The 19,481-nt window shown below is 40.5% G+C and overlaps 1 protein-coding gene across 1 annotated transcript; it reads left to right on the forward strand.

The window, feature by feature from the left end:
- The first annotated feature begins 9,897 nt into the window (after window positions 1-9,897).
- Window positions 9,898-13,572, forward strand: LOC125731858 (motor neuron and pancreas homeobox protein 1-like). The gene is made up of 3 exons (XM_049005912.1): window positions 9,898-10,818; window positions 12,804-12,964; window positions 13,204-13,572. The coding sequence occupies exons 1-3, from the start codon at window positions 10,374-10,376 to the stop codon at window positions 13,570-13,572; spliced, it is 975 nt and encodes a 324-aa protein (XP_048861869.1). The 5' UTR covers window positions 9,898-10,373.
- Window positions 13,573-19,481: the final 5,909 nt, after the last annotated feature.

Consider the following 19,481-nt stretch of genomic DNA (forward strand, 5'->3'; position numbering starts at 1 on the left):
TGGTTATGTATTCATCTATATTCCAAAAGTTAAAATTGACTTTAGAATCTTTTCTTTTTTTATCTTTGTCACCTGTTTTGGAGCGGAAACACAGATGGTATGTCGGTATGTTCAAATGACCCATAATGCTTTGTGTTGATCGAGCCATCTTTCAAACACTTGTGCTGATCTGGGGGCTTGGAAGCAAACGGCATGGGGCGGGGGGGGGGGGGGGGGGGGGGGGCCTGGATGAGGTGCCCATCCCTCACAGGGCACCCCCCACTATGAGAAATTCAGACAAACCACTTATCTGAACTACACATGTTAGGACTGCAGGTAGAAACTCTGAAGAGGACATGTGAGCAGGGAGGGACTTGAACTCTCATGTGGTGGGCAGTGGTGGCTCAATGGTTAGAGAAGTGCGCTTGTACTTGAATGATTGCAGGTTTGAATCCCTGACCAGCAAAGCACCCTGAGCACAGTACCGCCCCCAAGCAATGCTCCCTGGGCGCTGAATTAGCTGCCCCCTGCTGTGTCAGAACATCACATGCGGGTTAAATGCAGAGGACACATTTTGTTGTTGTGCATTGTGTGCTGTGGTGTGTCAACAATGACCACTGATCACCAAATTCTAACCTGACTGGTAGGTGGCAAAGGAGCCACTTGCTATGTGTTTATCAGTAACTGAAACAATAGCTAAATATGGTAAATTTCATATCAACTGTGTTCTGCTATATGCTCTGCTGAACAGTGCTGCTTCATAGTCGAATAAGTCATCTGATGTTTTGGCTTCGGTTTCACTGGCATGTGCATATTTAGTGATATATAAAATTGGCACAAATTATTTTGTCACTACATTTTGTCACCATTACTCAGCTGAATAAACAGTACAGCGCACCCCGTAAAAAAGCATTGATTTTGGAACATTTATGGAACTTGACTGATTGATCAATCGACTGATCTCTTTAACTGTCAGCAAGAGTCGTGAATAATGGTCTTTTTGTGTGGAGGCATGTGAGTATGTGACAAGTCTTTGATTAGACAATAATAGTTTCATGAACAGGTCAATTGTATTGAACAGCTTGAATTCACTGAGATCAGCCAAAGTGTTGTATTGTTCCGCATGCATGGTCTGGCATGATTGTTCTAAATGCATTATTCACAAAATTTCCACATTGTCGTATTTATTAGGTATTGAGGATGGGTAGAGAAGTAGCGTTGAGGACGGATCGGTAGATGAAGATCGGTGAGAAATTCTGGTAAAGGAACCAAAGTGACAATTCCCTCCTTAAAGATACACTCTAATCGGCCCTCATTCAAAAATACACAAAAGAACAGGAGAAAATACTAAACTGCTAACAGTATGCATTGCTTTAAATGAGAGGTTTAAAATAAAATCCGTATATCATTATCTAAACTGACCTGCTGTATTACTGAATTTGCAGTGTGGGTTTGGACCCCATGTGAATGGGCGTCTGAGCTTATGGGTGAGTTACGCTGTGATGTGCACCACCCACGAAGTCTGGAGCGGTAAGTGAGCCGGCCACGTGAAAGGCTGAACTCACTCTGCATTGTTCCCTTGCGGCAGATGTGTCTGACAGTGCTACACTTTCCTTTACCCGCTCAACTCATGTGTGTCTGTTAAATTTTTACTTCGGCTTTATTCAGGGTAGGAGGAGCGAGGCAGCGGCCCACCTCCCGCGCGACACACTGCCTTCCAGCCCCAGCTATTGTCCTGGTGTCTCACTCTCACGACCACGGGCGGTCAAGCCACTTAGGGGTCAGAAGGCCTTCAGTCACCCCTTGCTTCATTAGGAAGTTTTCAATACTCCCATCCTATTCAGAGGAACATGAGTACCAAACAAATGGGATGAGATGGGAAGAATAGGCTGGGTCGACTTCATCTGCCTCTATTTGCAGGCTTTTTGTTGCTGGGCTCAGGGAACACGCCCAGCAGAGGATTTCAGGGGTGAAACAAGAGATGGTCGCTGTATTTCAAGCTTATTTACTCCCAGTTGTCCGCAATGGGATACCGGCTTATTACACTGTCCCATAGATGTAAAATAGGTTTGGAGTAGCTCAAATGTCATATAACCATTAAAAATGATCATGATTGTAATTGTTCGTTTGCTGTTGCTCAGTTTTCTGAATGGAGTTTGAGACCTTTAGTGTTTCTGTTAGTGTCGACTTTTCATTACCACAGGGTCTGACACAAGCTCCTTAAGTTCAATAAAAGATGGTTCTTAGTGCACACAACATCCCCCTTTCAGACAAAAATGTCTGAAAAAGATAAACTGTGATTTGCCAACGGTTTGCTTTAATGGTGGGATTTTATTAGTGTATATAATGAATTAAATAAAAGTAAATAAAATAAATAATGTGAGTAAGTCATTCGGGGATTGAACAGGGTTGGGGGTCAATGTGCAGGACATCAGGCTATAATTTGAGCGGAGACAGGACAGTCTTACTGATCAATGTGGTGATTTAATATTGAGGTGATGACGCCCCCCCCCACTCTTACAGGTCCTGGCACAGACAGCAGCAGAAGGGCACATTTGCGTGTGAATGGACATCGCCTGAATAGCCTCTTTACTGTCCCTGAGTGAGATGGATCTTGCTGCCCTTAGACCTAAAGGGCAAGATCTCAACACTCCTGTGCATGATCAGGCAGGCATCTGTGCATGATCAGGCAGGCATCTATGCATGGGAAAACCTTAAGCCAAAATTAATGCATCACATTCAGATTTTGCATTAAAAACGAACATCTCCTATAACGCTATATAAGTTGGCTGTAGTTAGCTTCTGGACCCATTGAAATGATTAGATATGGTGATGTGACTTGGTCTTGGGTTTATTTTGTTGCTCATCCCATGATTAGTCTTTTAATAAAAATATGTCTTTATTTGCTACAGTATATGTTGGCCAATTCCACCTTGCCTTTTGTCTTTTTATTTATCAAAAGGTTGTGTTTGGTCTTTGAGCATATCATTTTATAATTGTTTCGTATTGGTTCATTGATTACATTTTATTGACTATCATTGATGTTACTACAGTTTTGTGTTAAAGTTTTTAATAATTAAATTTCTCTTAATTAATTATTTCTCTGTCAATGGGGGCTGGAGTGGGAGGCACAGGAGGGACAGAATGCAGAACTGTAACATGGCTCCAGACAAGCTATGTTAGTTATTGTGTAAAATTTCATTTTGAACCCGGTACTGTCCTGGACAGAATGACCTGTTGGTAAGTAATATATGGCATCACAAACAGTCCAGCATTAAAAAAGGAGAAACAAGAGGAAAAAAGATAATGTCAAGTCCCTTGTGAATAGTTTCTATCATCAAACCTGCTGCATGATTAGATTTAAATTAATTGCTAGCTGACTTCCCTACTACAGTACTTCCCACATCAAAGCCGGCGGAATTGTCTGTGTTGAAAGACTAGGAGGAACTAATAAGCCATTAGTTGTAAATATATAATAAAAAGGCATTTAAGTCTGTGAGAATATGCACATTATTCAGGTAAATTACTAGTTTATCAGATGCCAGCAATCAGGAACACATCTCTTGCACGCCGTAATGCGAGTCCTCCAGTATGACGGGAGAACGGCCGGCAGGCTCTTCCTTTATTGAGAATTTTATGACGGGGTGAGATTGTCTGAAGTATAGAGATGGGAGATAGCTGGGAAAAAGTAATTATGCCCTGTTGTGTGTGACAAATCCTCCATACCTGCTATCAGTGTAATCCCACACAATGGGCCGCTTGTTCAGGACCGTAAAAGCCGAGCAGTTAAGCGAACAGCCTCATTAACCAGCCATAAACCTCGCGCTGCCTCAGATTGTTTAAAAGGGGCTTTTGTTACCTGAAAAAAGCAAACAGGTGTGCGCTGGTTTCAGGCTGAGGGGTGGTAAAAACATCGGTGAAAATCCCTCAGCTGCATAACGCCATTCCTTAAGGTTTTACATTTTTCTGAATTCAAATGAATGCTTAGATTCAGGGGTGGGATTTTCGGTCCCATTAAAGTACATCACACTGGGCCCCCAACCCAGAGCAATCCAATTATGGTACAAATTCTTTTTGGCCACTGTCACTCAGAGGTCCTTGGAATTGTCCTAACTCCCCTCCCGCCAGAAATTCCAGGTTAAATGCCTTACTATCCAAAAAAGATCACTACAAAAAAACATAATTGGGGTTGAGGTTGACCAAAAGCCAATCCAAGCTGCTGCCTTTGACTGGATTATAGCTGAGAGTCAAAAAATTGTTCACCTGGGAAATGTAGCCATTTCCTGGATCGGCTTTTAGCCTGAATGACCCAAGGAGCCCAGAAATGTCAGGAAGAATTCTCCACAGTCAGTCCACAGTATCGGGGCGACCCATGTGTCCAGGAGCTGGTACCGTCAGTGTGCTTACTGCCAGCACCTCCATGACGCTCAATGGCAATCATGCAAGTTTCAATATTAGTTAATGAATGACGTGAGATAAAAAGAGTGTAATAAATTACCTTTATCTCCTTAATGAGCTGACATTAATTTAGGTCCCAAGGTCTGCATGGCTAGTAACGGTGTGATTTATCTGCACAGTCTAACTGTGTGGGAATTAGTCTAATTAACAGAGAGGTGGACTGGAAATTTTACTTAATAAAACAGCTATTGAGTCCTGAGACATTCATCACAGAGCTGAAAGTTGGCTCGGTCCAAGAGTTCAGACCCTCTCTTAGTCTCTGAGTAAAATACCCTTTCATATGACAATGAATGTTTTTCCTTGATATTACCAGCCAGAGGGAGTGGATGAGTAAAATCGATTTTAACCAATGAGAGAGTTGAAAAACCTGAAAGCGAGGCTACTTTTGTGTACGACTACAGACAGCGAAACATCAAAAATCCAGGGTCCGATTAGTCTAACTTGATGACTGAATGGGGTCAGTGGAGAAGGCGGGCGTGTGAACGCATTGTGGCCGGCCTTTGATGTTTGCACCCTGCTCACTCTGGGGAAACACAAAGGCCCTTTTTCCAGGACAGTCCTGGGCCGCTTATCAGCCGTGAGCAAACTCTGCACCACCTGCGAGTAAATAAACTGCTGACTATGACAAGGATTAGTGGAAAAACAAGCGCAGGCAGAGGCTGCCATTTATTACCAGGATCAACTTTACACTGTGATAATGATTGAAAAATATGCCTGTAATTGATAATGAGCCCTTTAATGTTCTGTAAACTCAGCAGGCACTAAAGTTTATTGCTGAGGAATTAATTGATAAACCCTGACTCTGTGATGCAGTTTCGGACGGCGCTGTAAGGCAACCAGTGTCAAACTGTGTTAGAGCGTTTGAATAAGCAACTGATCCAGCAGACTGCAGGCCACAAGCTCTCTTTTACACGGACACATAGAAAATGATGAGGCATGTCCACTCAGTGCACCCAGCAGCCCAGCTCCTGTACCGGCGTCTGGCTGACTGACAGGTGTGCTGTAAGTGCTACACAGGACTGAAAAGCACTGCCGCAGCTAGGCTCTGCCTCCCCTGTCAAACGCTGCTGTGATTTTGTCCCATTCATGCCGATCGTAGCTCTTGTCGTCCATTTTCAGTCTGCTGGAGGGATGTGCACCTTTGACGTGCTCTTGCAGCATTCCTGAATCACATGACATGGGATGTCTGTGTAACTTTCCAGTTGCGCTGACCTGACTTTTTTCCTGATTACATTTTTTATATAGATTAATAGTATTTCTTTTAAATTTGGGGTGTGGTGGCGTAGTGGTTCGCACTGTTGTCTCACACCTCTGGGAACATGGTTTGAGTCTCTGCCCTGGACACACGTGTGTGGAGTTTGCATCTACTCCCCGTGTCATTGTGAGGTTTCCCCAAGGTACAAGTTTCCCCCCACAGTCCAAAAATATACTAAGGTGAATTGGGGTTACCCAAATTGTCTGTGTGGGAATGGTGTGTGGGCCCAGTGATGGGTTGGGGTCCTGTCCTGGGTAATTCCCTGCCTTGTGTCCATGGGTTCTGGGACAGGCTCTGGACCCCCCTGCAAACCTGAGTAGGACATGTGGGCACAGAAAATGGATGATTTGATGGGTGGGCATATTTACTTAGAGGTTTGATTGGTGATAACTCACAGGTGGGTAATAAGTGCCCTGCAATGGACTGGCAGCCCTTCCGAAATGTGCCCATGCCTTATGTGCCCCAATAGGCTCCCCCCATGCCCCATTCAGGATAAGCTGATGAAAGATCTGCAGCTCCATGTTGGCTAATAAGTAGCATTCTTGCGTTTGATGTGGAGCAAACTGGCCATGAACTGAGCGAATTTTCCCTCTGCATTTGCCTGCATGGCTGAACAGCTTCTGCCACAGTCGCCTGAGACGGCATGATATAAATCTTTAAAACTAATTTGTTTAGACTATTAGTCTCTTCAATCATCAATTCACTTCCAGCAATCATGTGGAATATTATATATTGTTTTCCGAAGGCAGAAATACCCATTGTTTACATTAGGAGACTCCCACGCCACTAAATTGGCCGAATCGGTTTAATTTGTGCATTTCTGTCAAATGTTTTAGCTGCCGAATTTACCGCCGGCAGGTTATTTAAATCACTTTCAAATAATAAAACCAAAGGGACAAAGAGAGGCAGTTTAACACTTGGCTACAGGCGTTGATTTCCCTGGAGCAAATTAGCTTTATGTCAAAGGGAGCGACAGGCGGCAATCTTCCTGTCGGGGAATGAGGCAGAGGGGGGCGTGTGCGGAGTCACTGTTCCAATCATCTCGGGTCAGGCGCAACAACTACAATCAGGTTTCCGGGAGTTAAATCAGCGCTAGGCCACTCGCAATAAAGTGATTTATTTGTTTCCCTATTTCGTTTCAGCAACATTTCAACGATCCGGATATGCCCAATTTATTAACGTTTCCTTCGCGCACAGAGGAGGTGTGAAATTATAGTTGTACATTTATATTTTCTTATTGCTTTTCAGTTTCAAGTCGCTTGTACTTCGTTATATTAATTCTTCTCGTTTGACTAAAATTGTCTAGTATGTCCAATGTACCCAGATTCCCTTTACTTTTCATGATCAACGGTTGCCGGAGTCAAAGTCGCATCCGTATAGTCTATGCATACAGTGCTGCAAACGAATACATGTAGGCTAACTAAGCCGTTCTCGTTCTATGTCTAAGCCTATTTCGTGGGCGGTTAATATATGAATTATTTATTAATAGTGACCCTCAAATTCCAGAATTTTACTGACCAATTTTTATTTCCCAATATCACTTCTAATAGCGAATACTCAGCCAGCTGCTACAATGTTTCACCCAGATTTTAAAAAATGAACGATTGAGGTTGGAATGGTGTTTATTTGACTTTTCTTAGTGTTCCTACGGTCTATTATTGTCATTCTACTATAATTATATAACGTGTTAAAAATATCTAATAAATTATAACACACCGTTGTCTTGCATTAAATTTTGAAATATAAAACTGTTTTTTTCAAATAAAATTTTAAAGATTCAAATTGTTAAAATGACTTGTATTAATGCAAATAAATGGTGTGAAATGGAACACTTTTCCCCTATTTTATAAGTTATATCAATTTTCCCGAGCTCGTCAAAGAACGGGGACGTCAAAGAAATATACATTGGCCTACGTTTAAAATTAAAAATTTGAATTTTGAAAATTATTTTTGTATAACCATATTCGATCCGATAGAAAATTCTAAATAACTAAAAAGACACACGAGTCTGAGCGAAATAATTCCTGTTATCTGTCTGATCAGGGGCGTCAGAAGCATTTTGAATGTGGGGGGGGGGATACACTGGCATAAAACTAATATTTTATGTTAAATGTGGGGGTGGGGGGTCCAAACGAATAATTATGAAATGGGAAGGGGACACGTCCCCTGCAGATTTAATGGGCTACGCCCATGTGTTTGATAATTTTTCAACTTAGTGAAAGTTCTCCCGCTTTTCCCAAAGGACCGTCATCCCTCTTGTAGTTAATCCCGAGTAATCATGCAATCCTTTCTTCATCATCACAACATATATTCATCCACCATTTTTAAATACAATTAGACCATGCCCCAGTCAGTGAAAGTGTGTTCCCTACCCTTAGACCCCGGAGGGTTAATCTAAACAATTCGGTGCTTTATACTCTTCAGTAATCCGCATAAAGTTTAATGAGAAGCCAATACATTTTCCTGTTCAGTTCCAAGACGAAACTGAACGACATTATCTTATACTCATAAGAGCGCTTTTCGACAAAGTTTCAGAAAGACACATTCTTATACTGCATATAGATATTTTAACTTATGCTACAACTGTTGTATTCTAGCCACATCACTACATTCAGGCTATGAAAACATGTTTTATTTAAAAATGTATGCAGTCATCGAAAATGTAAAAATTCCTTTTATCTTGAGTTTAACAGTTTCCCCTTCCACTTAATAACACCGTGACGTAATTTATGGATTAACTGCAATACGCATAAGACGCGAAATTCTCTGAAAATTCCATCACACACATATACATTGTATACACGTACACACATATTACCTGCCTGTGTGTCATATTATATTTGATATTAACGAGCAACTTTCGTTTGATTTTAAAACAAACTGACCAGGAATGTATTGGTAGCTCTATATAATAAATGTGCGTTACATATCAAATAACACTTGTCCTGAGCGTGCATGATGAAGATCACATTTAAAGAAATGTTTTCAGCTTTAATTTAATTCGAAAATACCGAAAAAGCCGTAGCCATTGTCTGTGAGCATAACGGTACTTTGGGATGCAAGTGCGCGAAGGTTTTTGCTAAGTGCGCGTTTCTAGCGTTTGATAGACCCACTGGTTAGTTGTAGACGCAATAAAAAGCGAAGAAGAGAGCCGTACCCATGAAGACACCGGTACGGGCTAAATGATGCTAAATCACATCTCTTACTAATGCACTCTTTTACGGTTTATGTATAATTCTACCTCGTAAAATTTAATTACTTGGGCATTTTAGTCCGGATTTTTAACATCAGCAAGTCGTTAAAATTGCACTAATTAAAATATAAATCTTAATATTAGTATAACCTTCTCATATTCATGCCGCTAATAACGAGGGAGTTAGCGGAGGCTGAAATTGTTCCAGATTCAGTTAATTTTTGTTCAGTCAAATTAATGAAATGATCTACACTAGAGAATCGTTAAATCGCCTATATAATTACTTATTTTACAAGTAAAACTGTAAATGTTGCATGAGCATTGAATAACATTTATATAAAAAGTAGGCCTATTTCAAATATACTATAATGAAAAGTAAAATATGCTCGTTAAGGCTGATTATTATTTCTGTGATGAAACGATTTTTGTTATAAAATGAAATTTAATGGAGAACATATGAGAAGATAACGGACTTTGTAGCCTGTAGAGTAATCAGGGATAAAGAGGAAATGCACTAAGTAGGCATGAATTCATGAAGACAAAAGACGGCATAATAAAGTAGCATCATTTTAATGTAGGTATATTCGTTTATAGATATTTGAGGAGGACATTATTCATTTGTTGACTTTGCTCGCAGCATCTCTCTCGTCATCGTCCAATGTCAATTAACCACAAGGTATTACTATATCTACTAGGCCTGCATTATAAAGGTCATACTTTCGGGACATGTATTTTGAATATTGTTTTTCTGTAGCTGAACTAGTTGGACCCGTTTAAGCCTGGGGGCACAGCAAAGGCTCGGAGTGTGCTCGAAGAGGTGGTAAACGAGAGTGTAATTAGTTAATTAGAGAGCTACATTTGCGGCTGACCTCTCCTGGCTGCACTCTGAGCCAATCAGAAAGCAGCAAATGGGAGGGCTGCGGGTGGGCCAGACAGAAGAATTGGGGCTGGAGTACTAAGTAAAGATACCATAAAACTGAAGAACAGAAACAGAAGACAAAACATGCGAGACACCCGAAGAAGAAAGAGGAACGTGCAGGGTTAATAAAGAACAAGCAAAAATTAGCAAAGGCCAACAAAAATCTGTTTTAGTGCTTGGTAACCTGAATGTCTGTATAATTGTAAATGACAAGTCTTAGCCTTTATAGATTCCAGAATAATAACCGCGAACCGGTATTCTTGCTGCGCCGGACTGAAAGTAACATCACGTCAGTGCAAAGGAACTGAGGTTATCGCAGAGCCGATAGTGCCAGGATCTGTGTATTATGCACTACAGCGCGCTTAAGGGGAAGTGATATCACGTTATATTCTACTGCTTCGTTTTTTAGGGTCGCTGTATTTCGGAGAATGTCCTACCAAAAGTTAGAATAGCCTACGCGAAATATCCGCGTATACTGCAGGTGTCACGACGGGTTGTAAGGACAGGGAAGTTAACAGCGCGAAAATTGTGTCGGTCGAAATATTTCCAGGGTCCTGAAAGCAACTGTCATGGAGAAATCCAAAAACTTCCGAATCGATGCCTTACTGGCTGACGAACCTAATCGAGGCAACCGGGAGCTCTCACCAGGATTAAGCAGTGACAGTCCCACGGGCAGCCCAATATCCTGCCGGCGCACGGAGACTCCTTCTCCCCGCGGAACCCCCGGAGCCCTCCAGCTTCAAACCGGAATTATACCCAAACCGGGTTTGTTGAACGTCCCTCACCCAGGACTTGCCTCACTTCCCCAGGGAGCAATTCCTGGAATGTATCCAGCGCCCATGTACCCCATCTCTGCTTTGGGAGGTCAGCACCCTGCCTTCACCTATTCTGGCTTCACGCAGCTGACTCAGCCATACCCGGAGCATCTCAAAGCGGCGGCCATGGCTGGCTCCTTCCCTTTGGAGCACTGGATTCGGGCCGGGATTATGGTACCACGCCTTCCGGACTACAGCTGTAAGTGAAACACGTCGCGGACGTATTGTTCATAGTATTTCACAATTCTATCTAATATACCGGCTACCTAATAACTGAAAGATAAGACCTTGAATTATTAAACACTTTAACTTTTTTTGTCCGTAGGCTGCAATATGTAAGACGTATTTTAAGAATATGTTTCATGTAGGACCGTATTAGGATTGAAAATATATGAGATGAAAAGAGCAATAATCCTTTTTTTTATACAGCTGAAGGAACATTATGGTTATGCATAATTTAACAAAAGTTGGGTCTTTAAATTAATACTTGCGGCGTAAATTGCTTTACAGAATGCAAAACAATGACAGCAAAGTTTTTTTAAAAAAAAATTCTTGTTGATTTATTTCTGTTAATTCGTTTAATAAGAATTACTTCATTTGAGTGTTCAAATTAAGTGTTCAGGCACAGTGAAGCTTTTAGAACAACTATTTAGACAAAATCATGAATATTAGTTTTATTTTAAAAACTAACAGTTTTTTATTTTGGAGTCATCATTGTGCAATTTGACACTGTATGGAAAAGTAAGAGTATACGTGATTCTCTTTGATTAATGTGATTTTCATAAAAGTTACTTAAAAGAGTTAGTGCAAGGAGTATTAAAATATTTTATGATCTCCCATTAGAACAAACTGATCGCATAAAGGTACTTATTGCTTCAGATTGTCTATCCGGTGGTGACACGCATTCAACCGACCAATCGTAGTTAATGTAGAAGTATTTCATAACATTATAACAAAACACAGAGCTCTGTGTATAAAACCTTAAAAAGTAGATAAAGTAGGTTACACTGCTAGAAAAGATTGGAAGGCAACATTAACAGTGGAGAGAAGGCATAGACACATTTTCTGTAACTCAGTAGGCTACTCGCGCGCTGAAATACACTTATTAGGGTTAATTTTTCACCAGGCAGGCACACTGTTTACGGCGTCGTTGGATTATTTATTAAATTGAGGTTCTGTGAAGTCAGCGATAAGAAAGGGCATGAAGAAAACAATTGAAATATTTCGGCTTACAGTTCTGTTTTGGAGACAGTAGGCAATACAGGAAATGGGATTCAGGGACTGCAAATTCACACATCCAGTCCTGAACTTAGAGCAAAAAAAAAAGAAATCACGCAAATACTTTTAATGCTACTCCGCCACTATTACCACTTTCAAATTCCCCTTTCCTAAGTATGCGTACTTAGCGGTATGTAAAGTTTTTATTTAGCGTGAGCACTAAATATTACCGCCCTAATGACATTTAATATTTGGTCTTCACACTTAAATAATACATTTATTTATCATACATAATAAATGATAAATTTACCTGCCTATAACAACCAAGAAACCATCATTATTTCCAAGAATCTCTTTTCATTATTCACGTAGATACATAATTCATCCTTGGGCGTTTAATGATGACACGGTATCAAAATATGATTTATTTGTTCAAAACAATAGCAAACACGGCCTTTAAACAGGGTGGGGGAAAAAACGATTTCGAAGCAATGTGCTTGTCTACCCGCGCTTTTATTCGCTATAAGAAGCGATTAAACAAGTAATTGTAATTATATCTTTTCTCTATTGTTCTATTGCTATGAAGACTGACTCAGTTAAAACAGCTTTTGTGTTAGGGGAACCTATAAACAAACACTTTAAACGTTCTGTAGTTCATCAATAAAGTTTCTAAGGCATTCATCGAATTTTCATTAACTTAATGGCGCCGTCGTACGTTTTATAGCCTTGCTGCTATCTTCATGTCCTCTCGACGACAATAAACTGGAATAAATCATAATTGACCATGAAATACAAAACTGTTTGTCCTTATCTTTGGGTTGAAGGTGTTACATTTTGATGCCCCGTGCTTCCACTTAGGTTGTTTGTGCTCTAACTTCAACTCACAATCCCCTGTCAGGTTCTGTAATTGTGCTACTACTTTTTGTCATGATCTGTAAACCTATTCTTTTTCTTTTTTAAAAACAGCCGCTCCGCAGTCGGGTCTGATGGGGAAATGCCGACGTCCACGTACTGCATTCACAAGCCAACAGCTGCTGGAATTGGAAAACCAGTTCAAACTCAACAAATATTTATCTCGGCCAAAGCGTTTCGAGGTGGCCACCGCTTTGATGCTGACGGAGACGCAGGTGAGACCAAGAATCTGACGTAGATAAACGGGTAGATAGCAGAGCAGGGGTATCAAAGGCGCTATCAGTCTGGGGCTTATGGGTAAATTTTGTGGCGATTAATGAGCACCAAACCTTTGCGAAATAAATATGTGTGAAAGAGCACGACGCGGTTTTTAAAGAAAATATGATTACTAGGAAATATAAATATTGCAATGCCTATACACATTCTGACCATTCTGTGTGTCACTGGCCCGCAGGTGAAGATCTGGTTCCAGAACCGGCGAATGAAATGGAAGCGAAGTCGCAAGGCCAAGGAGCAGGCAGCCCAGGGGGATGGCGAGCGGTTGAAGGGCAGCAAGCCGGGCGAGAAGCTGGGCGAAGGCCGGAGGCCTGGGGCCGGCCTGCAGCACAAAGGAGACCTGGATGAGGAAGAGGAGGACGAGGACGAGGAGGAAGAGGAAGCACAGCGGGAGTTCGCTGTGGGCATGGCAGGTGGCGTGGGCCTGCAGCACCCCTCTGACTTCCTGCGGGACACGGCGGAGCTGGGATATAGCCCCCACAGCGCCTACTCTGAGGAGGAACTGGAGGAGAGCGGGGTGGACAGGCAGATTCGCGCAGCACTTTGAGCCGTCCTGTGTAGTATAGAGGAGCTCTTCCTTTTTAATGAACCTAGCAGCCAGCGTTCAGCTTTGTTTGTTGGTTGGGACTTGCTGGTTGTTCACTTGTCAGGTTTTGATGTGGGTGGGGGGGGGGGGGTAATCAGTAGCAAAGACTTAACACCCCTATCAACCCTGCCCTTGGGAACCAGACAGTGAAGAACTTATTAGATTATGGCCCATTTGAAAGACCTACGTGTTTGACTACAGTTCAGTTGGACTGTTTCATCATCGATTAAATAATTCCCGCAATCATTAATCACAAGTGACAACATGCAGAACATCACTGAATGTAGCATCCGGGCAAAACTTAAACTTCACATTAAAATGATAAGTAATAATTTTGGAAAGTAAGGTGCAAAAAAACTGTCATCTGCAGACCTTCTTTTTATCCTGTATCTACCAAATTGTCATCTTGCTGTAATTTTAAATGTATAATTTCAATATAAGCCAAACACGTTAATAAGTGTGGATATGTCAATGTCTCCACCATGATCTTGGTTTAAGGTGAGGACGTCTTAAGATACGGACTGAGATTGCTGTGTGATACAAGCTGCGGGAACCCTGAGCCAAATGCTGACCATTGATGAGACACTGATCTGAACCAAATATACACATAACGCATATTTCATGGAAGCCATTAGCATAATTTCTGCACATTAGTCACACCGAAGACATGCATCACACATCTGAATGGGGGTACAGAGCGCCACCTAATGTCCTAGTTATGTAGGTCAGTTCCCTTCAATGTCTTTTATGTGACAGCCTTCTTACTACTTGAACTAAGGTCTAATAACCACATTGTAAAGTAGATAGGGCAACAATAGCAGTTAGCGTTCAATAATTTAAGACATCCACCCGTAAAAGGCTAAGGACAGGAAAGGTACTTGAAAAAACTAATGGGAACCGAAGACCATTGGGCTGCTGGGCCGCCCTAAGAATGCTGATCGTATGGAAAGTTCAGAGTGTGAATCCAATTAGTAGTAGCGTGGTGGGCAGTGAAACAATACAGATATGCAAATATGTATAAACATATACACGCACTTGCACTGCAATAACTTAGCAAAGTGGAAATTATATTTGATGAAGAGACTTCTTTGCTTCTACCTGTGTAATAAATTTTGTGAATCTGATCTTTTTCGATTAGACCATAACCCTCAAAGGAACTGTCAATGTGCTTTGTTTACATTGCGTACATTTCTCCATGGCATGCTTATATGTATGTATATATAATATCATTATTTTGCAGTGTGTGTATATATATATATATATATATATATATATATATATATATATATATATATATATATATATATATATGCGCACTGTGTGACATATTCTGGTCCCTGGCTTGTATTTACCAGATTCTATGTGATTTTAAACTCTGGTGCTTATGTGTGATGGATGGGGGAGGTAAGTTTTCAGAGTCCAGCACTTTGCCTCTGGCCGCTCATCTGGCGGAGGAGACATGAGTCAGTACTGTTTTCCTTGAATCATTTGAGACCTTAAGTCCCCTTGACTGGTTTGCCTGGTTCACCACCACCTGAGTGGAACTCCGGAGAAGCCAAGAAATGGTGTCATTGACTGTGGTTACACTTTCTTTTCCACTTATTCTCGTTCTTGTTACTGTTGCTATGAATGTTATTTAAACATTTTAAATTGTATCTAATTTATTTACGATGAGAGAAAAAAGCTACATGTATTTATCTGTAATGAGTCTGTTGATGTTTAAAAAATAGTTTTAAAAATGAATAAAGAATTTACTCATACTTGGGTGTTTTTTGAGTGTGCTCAGAGGAACTGATGCTGTGATCTCACTGGCTGGTCACTGTATTGATCAGCCCCTTGGCTGTAAACCTATGCTTGAGTGGAATCATATCTCAGACCATCAGTAAACCTGAATTTACAGCTTCCCTCATACTTACGGGCCGATTTTGGGATGTAATCAATCAGTTCAAAAATATTCTTAAGATCTCTCAGGGGAGGACTGAAAAGATAATTAGATCTTATAAGAGTTTTTAAATATTAATCCTATTCAAAAATCACTGTTTACATTATAATTGCAGTAATATCTACACAGCACAAACACTGTTCGTTTGCCTGTTTATTTTCTTGATTATTTGAAGATGTTTGGCAAATTATAAAATCAATTCCCCATGTCTTTGTTCAATCACAACTGAATGAGATCAATGAGAAAGACAGAATTATCGACATCAATAATTGATAACTTAAGTGAGTGAAGACCTGATAGGCCCCACATTAGACAATGGATTCCACACCTTGCGCACTGGTGCTGTTATTGGGTGGGATTAACTCTGCATGTCATTCCATCACCAGCTCTCTCATCACTTTACTGATCAAAGTAGCTATTTTTCAAGGCCTGCTGTCAAAGTATTGAACAGAACTGATCGTAAAGTAGCTTGTTCCAATTTATAGTGTGCTAGTGTAGTCTGGGAGCAAGGTTTACGTCTCTGCTATGGGTCCATGTGCAGGCTCTCCCCCTGTTTTCGTCGGGTTTCCTTCAGGTGCTCCAGATCCCCCCCCCCCCCCCAATCCAAAAACATGCTGAGGTGAATTGGAATTTCCAAATTATCCATCGGAGTGAATGGTGTGTGGGCCCTGCAAAGTCTGGGTTATTTGATGATTTGCACCTGTAGGCTCTCGACCCCCCTGTGACCATGGCTAGGATTTGCAGGGACAGAAAATGTATGTATGGATGGATGGGATGGTGTCACGATTGGGAGTTTCATCATTCACCTGGTATTTTACAGGGTACGAGCTGTGAGTTATTGGGGCCACCATGCAGCTGCAGCTGCGTATCAGCTGTGAATTATAGAAATAGAAGGAGTTGCCATGCGGTGTTATTGACACCCCGGTGATCATGCTGTTACAAAGCATAAAAACAAGTATTTAGCTGAATTGCCTGCTCTGAATTAGAGTATGACTGTCCCTTGGCATGTCCAATGTGTTGGTCCAGGCTCCTGACAAGAGAACTCCCCACAACCCTGTACTGGATAACTAGCTGGAAAATGGATGGATGGATGGATAGATTTATGGACTGATGGATAATCTTCAGAACCATTGTCATCCCTCTTACCAAAGGTGGTAACATACACTAACAAACCAATTTACATCTTACTTTATAAGAAAAATGATGTCTCCATCAGATTCTGCTAAATGTAACATGAATACCGTTTCCTGCTACATCAAGGTTTGTGTTCTGGTTATGTATACTTAAAAAAAGTTTAAAAAAATTTCTACTAACATTTGGGGAACAGAGAGTTGTCTGTAGTTAGGAGGACCTAGAAGAGAGCAGCAGTAAATCCCAGACAAAGCGCTGCCCGCAAAAGAGATGACAAACTAATTTACTGGCAGAGATCTTTCAGTAAATTGACCTGTCCAATATAAGACATTTTGTAGGCATAGACTCAGCGTCAAATTCCAAGAATGGAGGAAGTTCAGCGCACGCTAAGAGGAGTTTTGGTTTATGTGACAGCCCTCGTTTTTCCGAGACGTCTGCTCGTGCTGAATCAAGATGCGAGAACAAAGTGATCAGATAATGAATCGCATGGGACAGAAACACTGGAAGTGTCCCCATGCATTTCCCCATTCTTCACAGCTTATTTTTCTCTTCTTTTTAAACCCGCCCCGACAATAGTGCTGATTAAAAAGAAGACAAGCAAATCCATGGAGCATGATAAACTCACAGCAGCCCACTATTTATCGCCTAGGCTCTCAAATATGAATTACTCAGGCAGGTTTACTGATAGTGAAATAATTAAGTTAATGAATGGGAGTAAAATAATGAGCCCCTGATGCTGATGTCACCCGGCCCATTTAATTTGCGAAAAACCAAATGATCAGTGAGACCAAATGGGGAACTTTACTGGGAGGCAGTGTAAGGGCAGTGATTAAATATGAGAACAGTAGAGACACAACATAACTCCTCCTTGGGGCGGGCAAGAACATGTTTATATAGTGATTAAATGTATTTTTAACTGGCACATTTGAAGTTGTGCTGCCTCGTTAAGGCACTGCAAGGTCTGCCTTCTCGTTGGCAGCTGGGACGACACCCTGACAAGATGCTACTTCCGGCATGAGAATTAATGCTAGATACACTGGTGGTCTAAATTTAAAAGAGAAACTGTCCTATGACCTTTCAGATGTTTGCGCTGCTTGATTGGATGCTTTGTTACAAAGGATGATAAACAAACAAAACAATATCTTGAAAGTAACATTGTTACAACGGGATGGAATCCCGGCATAAACAGCAGGTACAATGCACAGTGGTTACAGTGTTAAGGAAACAATATTGTAATTAGATGCAGCTTCACTTCACTGGAGAGGCCCCAGTGCATATACTTAAGCAAGGTACTTAACATAAATGTCTTCTGTGAAATATATCCTGCTGTATAAATGGGTGAAATGTAACACTTAATGCATGCTAAATAAATGACTGAATGATGTATTCGGCAAAACGTCTCTGGAAGGAAATCCTGCAGACTGTCCTTTACACTGGATGATTCTGAGAACAAACTTGAGCCCAAAAGGATAAAAAAAGACTGTGGGGTGTGAGGATGACAGCGGTAGATTGGGCAGAGCAGTACAAGCACCTGTGAGTCGAAAAAATCCTGGTGCATATGGTAATGGCATAGCTGTTAGTGCAGATTTACACCAAGCAAGAGAAGGTGAACTGGAGGACGCGGAGAGACAGGGGAAATGGTAGGATTTAGATACAATTAAGGTAATTCGTAATTGATATAATATAGTATCAGGAGTACCAATTATTGTAATGAGCATTACAAATGGTATCTGTGAAGCTTACTTCATTAATGCATTACAAATATGATAAAGGCCAAATGCATGCACTTTCATTTTTCCATATTGGTATGTGAAATTAAAATAAATAAATAAATAAAAAAATCTGTAAACTGTTTACCTCCAGCAGCAAAAGCTTGCAATATGCATAGCATTGTGGTTTGATCAGGTTTGATATTCACAGCTTAAATAATAACAACCAATTCAATGTTATGACCTTATTTACGTTTCAGTTCCTTTAATTTTGATACTATTCCGCTAATTTATTAAGATACTAAGAAACATATTAAAATGATAAAAAAACATATTTCTTTAACATAAGGTAAACAAGCTCAGTAAATAAGTGTAAATAATAAAATTCGGTATTGCAATATCGCCCACTGTACTATTTTTATTCACCAGAATAAAACGGACATACAACGAAAATTAGACAGTCTGGGTCTTAGGATCTTACACGATTTCACAGAAAGAAACGGCTGTTTTCCTTTGCAGATTATTGCCTTCGCGATAAAAATCTCCCAAGACCAATAAGGAAGGCTATATTTACATGTTTATGTTAAAACAACCTATTATCGGTGAATTGATGCATAATATATAACAACAACGACGACAACAACAACAACGACAATAATAATAATAATTATAATAATAATAATTATTATTATTATTATTATTTAAACATACTGACATTTAAAGTGGATTCACATTAGAAAGCATAAATACGCGGTTCCTTAAAAGCGTGAATATGGAGTGCCCGCGGATACTGGTTAGCTTGTATGTGTGTTCCTAGCTTGTGTTGATTATATTATAATATTATTACATGTATTTGTATATTTGCTTGGCGAGTTTTTTGGACAATACACTCTATATTGATAAAGTATATTTTTGTTAGGGCACTCTTGGTGTTTTGTATTTCCATTTTATATAGAGCAACATTTCACTCGCATATGCAGCAACGCTGCACAAGACCTATTATGCTTACTGATTATATATGCTTAAGTTAATTCTGTTTGTCTGATGCTAAATGCACTTATTATTTGCACTGACAAGTTTGATTTGAA

This window comes from Brienomyrus brachyistius, chromosome 1 (genome assembly GCF_023856365.1).
Source record: "Brienomyrus brachyistius isolate T26 chromosome 1, BBRACH_0.4, whole genome shotgun sequence".
NCBI classification, from domain to species: Eukaryota; Metazoa; Chordata; class Actinopteri; order Osteoglossiformes; family Mormyridae; genus Brienomyrus; species Brienomyrus brachyistius.